This window comes from Cynara cardunculus, unplaced genomic scaffold (genome assembly GCF_001531365.2).
Source record: "Cynara cardunculus var. scolymus isolate 2C unplaced genomic scaffold, CcrdV1 Un_Scaffold_1805, whole genome shotgun sequence".
NCBI lineage: Eukaryota > Viridiplantae > Streptophyta > Magnoliopsida > Asterales > Asteraceae > Cynara > Cynara cardunculus.
This window is the reverse complement of record NW_020200880.1, coordinates 31,288-42,007: the sequence shown is the minus strand read 5'-3', so window position 1 is coordinate 42,007 and position 10,720 is coordinate 31,288. Positions and strand designations below refer to the sequence as shown.

Here is a 10,720-nt window from a genome sequence, read left to right as displayed (position 1 = left end):
GCTTAAGATGGATCTTATGTATCTCCATATTTTAGAGTTCTCAAATGATCAATCGCATACATTTATAAATGAGTAAATTACAAATTTCGTCCCTTTGGCCATCGAAAATTAAAAAACTTTTAACCCTTTATTTTTAAACTAAATTATCTTAAAAATAATTAATATTTTAATCGAACAAATTATATCAAAAAATTGAGCATTTTATTCTTTTCGATTTGACATCTATCTCGATATGGTCTTTTTTATATGTTTTTAACTTTTTTTTACATCAAATATTCATTATGAATATTTATGTCCGTCCATATGTTTAAAACAATTCTTTAATATTCGTAAATTAGTATGATATTCATCATGAATATACAACTTACTATAACAATTATCATGAATAATTATGTATTTTCACGTGTATTCAATAAGTTTCCAATATTCATACATCACCATGACATTCGCCATCAACTTTCTAAACTCAAACTCGTTTGAAGCTCGAACTAATCTCAAACTCAAATCAACAAACTCATCCGATGAAATTTATGAAATTTTAGGGTCTTCTCTTATATTATAAAACTTAAACTATTCAAGTCGAGCGTTGACAAAATCAATCTCGAGTAACTCACCCCAACTTTGACAGATAGTGATCGATGGAGACGAACACGAACGGAGCTTTTTGATAATTCCGACGATTTTGACATTGGTTTATCATCATAGAATGCCTTGGAAGAGTTGGAGAGGCAAACAAGAGTCTCAAGACTCGAATATCCAATATCATCCACTTTTAAAAGTAAATGTCTGTATACCAGTTTTAATATAATCGTTATTTAGTTAATTAAAAACTGTAATAACATTTTTAAGACTGTGTACCTCTTTCATTATGGACATTTATTTCGGAACAAAGGTCCCGAGGATATTGATCCATCATGAAAATAATCCATGGCTTTCATTTTTTAATTTTTTTGTTTCATTTCCAAAATTATCGATAAGCTTATAACGTCGTAATATTTTCAACATGATTTTATGCAAGTACTGTAACAAAATCTACATGCCATGCTTTACGAGATGCTTGTTACCTCTGCAACGAGATTATCGTTGTTTTGGGATGGCGTTCTTGAGCTTTTCCACTACGCTCAAAAGCGTAGAATTCTCGTCACAGGCTTCCCTCAATACTGTAAGCTTCTTTGCTATTTCAGACCCCTGCAAGGACAGATCTTCTTCTGGATCCAATTTTTGAGAAGTTGTTGGCTTCTTATATTGCATGAGTTTTACCATCATATCCTATCATCATATAACACATAAATGCATAAGCATGGACCTCAAAACTTATATATAATGGCCATAAAAAAGAACTGAATGGTTGCTTTATCCCATATTTGTGTGATTTCATAGAAGTCCAGACTTTCCTTTAAACCAAACGCCGGATTGGAACAGAATCCAATTCCAAATCCCACAAACCAAACAGGCCTTAAGTTTCATGAAACAAAAGTAGCATAGATTTACAACAAATATGTAAGCTTTACTGGAACCAACAAGTTCAAAGAACCTGGATATAGAAACCATACCTCATGCTCCGGTTTTCGAGAGTAATCACGAAGGATAGATTTGGCCAACTTCTTTCGTAACGAAATTCTGTCACCAGCATGATAACCGAATATGAAATATGATACATGGTGAATGACCAATGTGAATGCAACTGATTTTCTAGTCACTGATCTATCGAGAGCACCAGAAACCCATGATTTTACATATGCTTCCAGAATCGTTTCATCGTCCTGTAGAGAGATAGTAGTTGTTACCTCATAAATTTCATAATAAATACCATTATAGCTATATAAGCACATGCTCAGTCTCACATTTTACCAAACAGAGTAAATCTATATGGAAATTCGAGTTTTTCATTCGTGAAACAATCAACCAAGTAACAAAAACTGTACATATACTCCCTTCGTCCCAAAATAAACATCCGGAATGAAAAAGGTGTAATTATGGCACTTTTTAATTAACTAAATAACAACTTTACCTTTGATAATAGAGAAAGTAATAAATTTCTCTATATCATAATTAAGGACAAATTTGGAAAGCAGACATTTACTTTCGAAAGTGGAAATGTACTTTGGGACAAACTAAAGTAGAAATGTGGACACTTATTTTGAGATGGAGGGAGTACTATGAAACTTAAATTCAATGGCAAATAACTGAAATCGGGGCCAAAATCAGTTCCAAGAAGTTTGAAGAAATTTGTTTGTTTCCAAGCTCCAAACCTGAAATTCCAAGTTCTTAAACCTACCTTATGAGAGTAAGACCGAAAATTTCTTACCTCCAACGGTTCTAGGTAACCTTCCTCCTGGGCTAAGCATTGTTCTAACGGTGGCAAAAGCTCAAGAGCTCTAACATTTGACAGAGCATTCCAAGCAGCAAGTCGAATTGGAGCTCCAACACAACGATGTAGGTACATTGCAATTTGCCTGCCATATAACAAATCACCATACGACACACCAGCAAAATTCTCCACGTGAGTTTCTACAAATGTGGAGTAACTGTCATGTATCTCCTTGTCAAACTTCAAAAAGTCAACACTATTATTCCGTCCCATTTCTGATAGTTTTTTATCAAGAAGCTGCCCATATAACTCCTGCAAATTGATGTAAACATCCCTAGTCTTCTCCTCTTCAAGAAAATTCATCCCAGCAAATAAAGTTACAGACAAAGCATGCAGTTTCCAAATGACTGGCACACTCTGGATGGAGGAGTAGGAATATGAAGAAATGTGACTGGACATTGCTTCAAGACCTAAAAGAAAGAAAAGCCCACATCTCGCAACTTCTGGGAAGTTGGGTTCAACAGGAAGATTGACCACTTTGGTGTAGTCAACAGTTGAAACGGGGCTGAGAAACCAATGATCAGGAAGTGGCAGCCTCTGATGAGCCCATTCCGTTACCAAAGAAGTTGAATTAATTGTCCTTGATGTGTCAACGTCTTCTTGAATGGTGTCAAGAGAAAATTTGCTCTTTTTGGAGGTTCCGTGGTTACTATCTCTAGTTTTGAGTTTTGCTTTGGACTTCTTTACATGTAGCCATCTATTCTTGAAGTGAGAAATTAAATTCTCACTAAACATCAAGTACTCTTCTTCCATATACTGCCACCCAAATGTTTTCAGATTGTTGAGATCAAGGGAACGGCGAATAACAAGATCAAGACACTTGAGAATTTGTGGTTGTAGCAAGATATCGAGCACCTTGTCCATTATAATTCCATCCTTGGGTCCCATGAGTAAACATAAGTTGAAAGCACAGTTTACTCTCTCCATTGTAACGTTTAATTCTTCATTTGTGGGGTTTTCCTTAGCAAACTCCACCAGAAAGATCTCAAGCAACTGCAGGACCAATCTTGCATCCATTTGGGCCACCAAAATGTTTGTAGACCAAAACCCTCCACCAGAAGCCCCCCATCCAACACCAACACCTGGAGCAGGACCACCTCTTCCAAACATCTCAACAGATTGCACAAGTTGTCCCGAAGAAGTCAACTTCATGAAAGATGTCAATAAGGTTGTCATCTCAGACATAGAACACTTGAGTATGCCATCAGTAAGAATTTTATCGGCACTTGCTAAACTCTGCGGCTCAATGGATGGAACGATGACCTCAGTGTTAGCAAGCTGAATCAACTTATTAACCGAAACTACAACCTTTACCAACCCGTTAAGGCAACATGCAGAGGCTAATGATGTTTCTTGATCACTTTGATGTCTATATTGACACAAAAACTCAAGGAAAGAACCAACACAATCAGTACCACTTCTATTATTGGGTTTGTTCACTTGGGTAAAGTTCAAAAGTCCATTCTTGATTATGTGTAGTCCAATCTTTGGGACAAATTCGGGTAGCCATGGAAGATTCCCACCCAGAATGCTAGAGTTATCCTCTGGAATCACATTTTTAAGAACACCAAAAAGCATGTGCATAACTGCCGATATTACCCATAACATGGAAGTCAATTCTTCAAAATTTCCTTTGGATGGTGATATTAAGTTAAATAAATACGTATCACTTTTCAATGATATCCACTTAAGTGCTAAATCAATCATTGGACCAACATGGTTCCAACACCAAGTCTCTGTGTCGTTCATGGGCTCCTCTGTTGTTCGATCAATCTTCTGTGAGTGTGAGTAAAAATTTGGAAGCGTTCTTGTTAAAGCCTCAAGGACCAGGTATGCTTCCTTAGTGATGGAGATGAACTCATGAAGGATGTTCTTTCCAATCAGTTTGTCAAATGTGGGAACGTCTAACCATATGTAAAGAGCGGGGAACAGGTCTGAGAAGTAAGATACACAATACCCATACTGAATGCAAACCTTCCAAAAACGTAGCTGTTCAACCAGCAAAGCTGATGAAAGCTTGAACTTCTCTGTATCTATGTTCAGCCAGTGATCAAGAGAGAATGCATAACGATACAAATGCGAAATCATCTTCCGGAAAATTCCATTGTCTACGAATTCCATACACCTTTTTCTCTCTGATCGAGCCAGTACCTTAATATAACAAGATTTAGAAAACATTGTAGGTTTCATTATTAAATGAACAGATTATTCTCCACCAAACTGTTTAAATAAAGATCGTGCATATGCTTACATACCTTCACAAGGATAACCGATTTTATCTTTGAAAAATCGACTCCCATTTGGTCTTTTGTAGTGAACCTGTGCACAATGACTTGAACTAGCCTCTCACACTTCATGATTGCATCTGCACATGTAGGGGAATGCCGTGCTATTGCAACCAGTATAGAAATTAGGCATTCTTCCAAAGCTGCTGAAGGGTCAGACTGAAACATAGAAATTAATTTGACAGTCATCAAATCTGGTAACGATATATGATCCAACGAGCATTATGTGAGTCAATGAAGTATCGAGGTTGGATACATAGACAAAAGTACCCATGAAGTAATAAATACTGCTTTCTGTGATGCACCAATATATCAAGACAAAGCATCCAAGAGTTTATATTTGAGATATACTCGTAAAATCATATTGAGACTTCTTGGAAACACATCTCTGTTCCTAATTAAACTGAGATTCACAAACTCACGTTGACCATATATCTTTCATGCTCAAATTTCCATATCCATGGTTAAGCTTTGCTTGTTTAGCATCCAAAATTTGAACATTGTGCTCCAGCAGATTGTGAAAATACACAATTAAATACCAATATATGTATATAAGTCATTACTCAATTCTATTGATCAAACTCAAGTCAAAAACCATACGAGCAAAATCAAGACAAAACATGCAAAAATCACAACACAAGAACTCCGTTAAATCTGAAGATTTCAGGAGAAACATATCGATTCATCTTTTTCATTATATTTTTTGTTCAATAAAGATCATTAATATCCTGCTTCAGAATAAGGTTCATCAATATAGGTAGTGGTTTATACATGCCTCAACCATTTATCATGTTTTTCTCTATACTTGAACAATACCGAATCAAAGAAATGCATGTGTGACCAAAAAAGTCAAATTCCGTAAAGCATTGACTTGGAGTGATTTAAAAATATGGTGATCCAAGTGTGCCATAATTTTCCAACTTATAAGAGAAAGAAAAGAGCATCACTTCAAGACTGATTACCTCTAATAGATAGCGAATTCTTGGAAGGATTCCCATTCTAACCAAGCCTGCTGCAATATCCTGTATAGCAACCACAACGTCATCCTTTATTGTGTGTTCATCTTCAGCCTCATCATCCCTCAAAGTGTTATCAAAAGGAAAAAGATTTGAGGGTTTCGTGTTGTATTTCCAAAAGCCGCCATGAAGAAAACCAACATCAATCTTGGGTCTACTTCTAAAAATCGGAGCTGTACAGACATCCTTCTCATAGATTCCTGTTTTCTGGAAGCAGATTGTATCTTGCAAGTAAATAAGAGACAAATAATCATAGTGAAGTTCACTTAAGTAAGCAACTCTACCTCAGAGATATCAAAGAAGAGCTCATTGAAATCATAGCTCAGAACACACTGAATGACTCTTGCACAAGCGATAACCACAGAATTGTGGTTATCATCAAGACAGATCCTACAAGTCCACAAAATGGCTTAGAATGCAATAGTTTAAACTATTAACAAGTAATCTAACTTTATTAAGAAAATGAACTTTACTGTCCAAATAATGGCAATGAACAAGTTGATTAGCTTTAATGAAGATATTCAGGGGTAATATAGGTAATTAGGTATCATACTAAAATGCATGAAGTACAAGATAGAGGACTAGGTGTGAGGTTCATAGTAAATTTCGATGCTAATATTACACATCTCATCTCCAACTTTCATCCATATGTATGTGCATGAAGTGTCCGAGCTCCCAGAATAAACAACATAAGTAGAAAATAATCACCATCTGGTCTATCATTCAAAACGACATGGATTTCAACTTAGAAATTCTAAGATTTACCTGAGTGATAAAGCAAGTTCGGGTTCTGGACCTAGCGCAAAAGCCCAAAGAGCCTCCCAGTCAACAATCTTATTCTGATTTCTGGTTTTCAAAGTTGACCCTGTCTGGTTTCTGCGAATATTATCTTGTGCTTTATAAAGAACAGAGGCAAGAAGATGCAAAGCAAGAGCCCGTTGTCCAGGAACCTAATATGCAAAAAGCATAAGGGAAAGGAAGAATATCATGAATTTATATTGTATTGTCAAGGTTGATGACAGAACATTACTCCCTGCTACCCAAGAAGATGTACACTTTGACTATCAAGATCAAACAGACAGCTTTCCGATTACAAACATTGCACGAATATTTTTAAAGTATTTCAGAAATATTTTATCACTACATAGAAGTTTATTATGGGCAGCAGATAGGTTAAATAATAGAAACACTACCACCAATTTCTAATTTGGAAATCAGTCTGCAACTGCTTGATGGTATAAGTCAAAAGATAGAAGTGCTTTTTTTTTTGTGTGTGTGTGTGTTTTTTTTTTGGGGGGGGGTTATAATGAATAACATAACCAACCACGCTTCTAGTGAGAGCCAATGCTTCTTTGATGGTGTAACCAAGAGCACCAGGATCACCCTCAGTTCGAAGAAAATCACGTTGTGAAGCATTTTCACCACTGTAAACACCCATAGCAGATGCATTACCTAGAAAGCAAAAAAGCTGTTAACCGCTAATGCATAGTAGATAATCTTTATTACAAAGAATTAAAAAAAAAAATCAATGCACCAGGTGACATAAAAATAAATGCATCCATAGAATACAAGGCAGGAACACTAGCCATTTGACATCAATCGTTTCCCCACCCAAAACAAATTAAATAATAACAATAACAACAATAAAAGAGCAAATGAAATTGACCATTACGTATATGAAAGATAGCAAAGGACAAATGCATTAGCAAATAAAAAGAAACAAAAAGAAAGATAAAATGGGAATGATTTCAAGTATATATCTCATACACCCTTAAACTCTTATTAAAACTATCAAAGATCAACTACAAAAAAGAAAGAGAAGAAAAAAAACAATTCCTGTATCATGTATAAGTCTGATCAAAAGCACGGTATACATTTTTTGTAATTTTAACTCTTCCCTGAATCTAGATGACAAATTGACAAGTCAATCGCTAACCATTTGATCAACTCTGAACATCAAATCTAAGTGGTTGTAACCGAGTGGAATCCACATGCTGTTGGGCATAAGCGGAGGTGGACAAGAATCACTTGAATTCTTACATGTTTATCCAGCAATGATACCAATTGATACAGGACAACAGAAGTTTCCCTACACCAATAATCTAGAGATGTTTCTGGTTTGGACTTAAGTTTGATTTTTAGGAACTACCCATCATTACTGATTGGAAGTTCTTGACTAAAGCGTTTCTTTTGGAGTAACTAAAAGTCTAAACTACAATATCTTAGAAAAAAACTAATTGAGCTGAATCAACAATCCCTCCATCACCTTGCATAAAAGAATATATATATATATATATATCAAGGGAGGACACTTAGTTGAATAATTAAAAACAATGATTGTATACATCAGGGAAAATGTTTATTTTGATGATAAACAGCAATCATGTACGAAATGCAAGTGTAAGTACCATAGTCACCATTACCTGGCACCTGACTGCAATCAGTCATTACATCTCCATCCAAAGAAAACCTTAAATCCCTTGCAGCCTCAACATTTGTGCTCCAAGCATCCCATAAACTGCTAGCAGATGACTTAACTTCAGGCAGGTCTTTACTCTCTAACCCGGTCTGTTTACGATTTGGGTTTCTTACAATCATGTTCTGAGCATTATCACTCTCTGGGAGCAGAGTGGCACTGATTGATTCTTTCTCAGCCTTTTCATCAACCACTTTGCCAATGGAGCAAATAGCAGAGCCAGACTCACTTTTCTTTCTCATTTTGTCTTGCCCCCTCTTTTGCAATATCTTTATCAATGCCGGATTCATCTTCTTCATTATCTCAGCCTGAGCCTCGGCAATCTCATCAGTGGACATCTTCTCCAACTGAGCACGATTCTCAGCATCAATCTCACTCTCCATACTTGTAGAACCCTGTTCAATACCTGCATCTACAGAACGAGAATTGGAATGCATACGAGAAGCTGGTGTATTCAACTCCCCCATATCCACCATAATCTCCTCTCGAGCTTCTCCAATCACATTTTCTGAAATGTCCTTTGCCTTAAGGGTTGATCGCATACCATCGTCAAAATTACTGTGGACATCATCAATACCAACTTCACCTATCTTTTCCTCATGGCGCTTCACTACTTTGGATATTGTGCTGCCCGACCCCTTTTTCAGGTCACTCGGTTTTGCGCTATCATCAAACTTGTGTTCTCTCTTGTTAGAAAACTCGGAAGTATTATTACCATTCATGAGCTCTTGCCAATGCCTAAAATCCAAACCTTTCTTCTGTTTCCTTTGAATGGGATTAGCATAAGCTGCAGCCAGATCAAAGTTTGTATGATCTTCATCTTCTCCATCGTCTTCCTCATCTTTACCATGGGTTCTCAAACTGCTAGTCCTTGGTGCCCAATGCTTTCAAATAACAAACTTTGTATCAGTTTATCACACTCTAACAGCCTCAGAAACAGGTGGAAAGGGGGCCCAAAGGACAAAGAACAAAAAAAATTGATGTCCAACTTGACTGTGTTTTAAGTCATAAAGCCTATTAAAAAAATGATGAGTAAGAGGTCACAAAATGGTACATGTTGAATTGTTGATGCAGTAACTATGTTTCATGTGCTACCAATAAATACATAGTAAAATTATACTCTCATGTCATATAATTGTGATTTCTAGCATTATTCAGTAGATAAATAGTAAAGTTTTATATCAATTCCTGCACAAATCTTAATAGATGCAATATCCTCAAAAGCTGGTTTAGGCAACACAATGTAAAGTGATATCACTAACTTGATTCATCCATTCAAACTATAAACAAACACAAACACCATCTCAAATATGACCAGTGCTGGTTGCTAAACATCACGAAAGGTTCTGTGACATATACCATCAATCAAAACACATCTATGATTGTTTCTGTAACTAGGTCAAGGATAAATTCAAAGAATTCAGAACAAACTAAAAAAAACATCTGAGCCTCTGAGATGTGGGTGGCAGTCATCTTATTCGTAGGCAAAATCCTCTGCTTCATACACAGAAACACAAGCATGCGGACGCATCCATGGCAGCAGATTGTTTTCTCAGACAAAAACAATCATTCGTCATCGTATCCCTTTAACAACGATAAAACACTAGAATTAGAAAGCTTAGCTTAAACTTCCCAGGATATGTACGGACCCAACTATTGCATTATTACGTTAAACTTCTACCCTAAACATATCATAATTAAAATTACTTATGGTTGCATATAAAATATGAACATAAATCCAAAAATGCAACTATTTTCATGTATTTCCATTTGAAATCCATATCACCTCATAAAAATTAAAAAAACAAATTCAAGTAGGCAAAAAGGAGAAAAACAGGAATCGTCTTACAGGTCCATGAGAGCGGTGTCGAGCTACCGGAAACGGAAGAACAGTGACCTGAGGTTGTGACACCTGCTTGTTGAAACCCTTCTCGACTATACCACCCAGTACGCTTGAAGAAACGTCGTTTTCACTGAGTTGGAGGCCAAAACTCTTCTTCGCGCCAGAAGATGAGTTCTCCCCATTTCTCTCAGCTTTCTTCATTTTTGTCTCAAATGTGTGCGAGAAAACCTCGTGACTTTGAGCAATTATAATACAAATTGATCGTAAATTATAACTTTTAGATGATCAGAAAGCAAAGACGATCCACTCTCCTGCAGCAGAATGGGGACGACGACCAGCAGTCCAGTAGGAGCTCGGCGACGAGGGTTTTGACTAAAGAAGAAGAGAGCTTAAAAAGCGTCTCTTATACCTTTACTTTGAGTACATTACAAGTTCCGTCCCTATACTTTTTTATATCTTACAAATACTACCCTCAACTAAAACATCTTGCCTTTTTCATCGCAAAATGCTTTTCCTTTTCATCCTTGCAATTTTTAATAAAGAGCCGTTTACCTAACATTTACTCGGTAAGCGTTATAGGTAAAATTCAACACCATCATTTTTGTACCCGGTAATATTTTAGTCCACCAAGACGGCATTGGATGCAAAAATTACTTGGTAAGTGCTAACTGTCGTAAGAGTCATCATCCTCACTTACCGGATAAGACTCTCGGTCCTTGTCTCGCTCTT

General features: G+C 36.4%; 1 protein-coding gene across 4 annotated transcripts; it reads right to left on the bottom strand.

Moving 5' to 3' along the window:
- Nucleotides 1-403: 403 nt before the first annotated feature.
- LOC112502717 (transcriptional elongation regulator MINIYO) lies at nucleotides 404-10,326 on the bottom strand. 4 transcript variants are annotated; one of them, XM_025106706.1, is made up of 11 exons: nucleotides 9,998-10,326; nucleotides 8,096-9,032; nucleotides 6,997-7,124; nucleotides 6,438-6,622; nucleotides 5,957-6,062; nucleotides 5,619-5,879; nucleotides 4,627-4,815; nucleotides 2,309-4,522; nucleotides 1,554-1,763; nucleotides 1,065-1,269; nucleotides 404-786 (listed from the first exon to the last, which is right to left on the bottom strand). In XM_025106706.1, exons 1-10 carry the CDS (start codon nucleotides 10,190-10,192, stop codon nucleotides 1,078-1,080), a joined length of 4,617 nt encoding a protein of 1,538 aa, XP_024962474.1. In that variant the 5' UTR covers nucleotides 10,193-10,326; the 3' UTR covers nucleotides 404-786; nucleotides 1,065-1,077. The 4 variants fall into 4 exon arrangements, with proteins under 4 accessions (XP_024962474.1, XP_024962475.1, XP_024962473.1 ...); XM_025106707.1 differs by lacking the exon at nucleotides 404-786 and having other exon boundaries at nucleotides 800-1,269; nucleotides 2,309-3,127; nucleotides 3,227-4,522; XM_025106705.1 differs by lacking the exon at nucleotides 404-786 and having other exon boundaries at nucleotides 800-1,269.
- Between the last annotated feature and the right edge of the window lie 394 nt (nucleotides 10,327-10,720).

Excerpts from the sequence above, each read along its gene's own strand:
- LOC112502717 (XM_025106706.1), bottom strand. The coding sequence starts at position 10,192 with ATGAAGAAAGCTGAGAGAAATGGGGAGAACTCATCTTCTGGCGCGAAG. Across the intron at positions 6,063-6,437 it reads GAACTTGCTTTATCACTCAG|GATCTGTCTTGATGATAACC; the intron begins GTAAATCTTAGA and ends GTGGACTTGTAG. Across the intron at positions 4,816-5,618 it reads GAATTCGCTATCTATTAGAG|TCTGACCCTTCAGCAGCTTT; the intron begins GTAATCAGTCTT and ends TCTATGTTTCAG.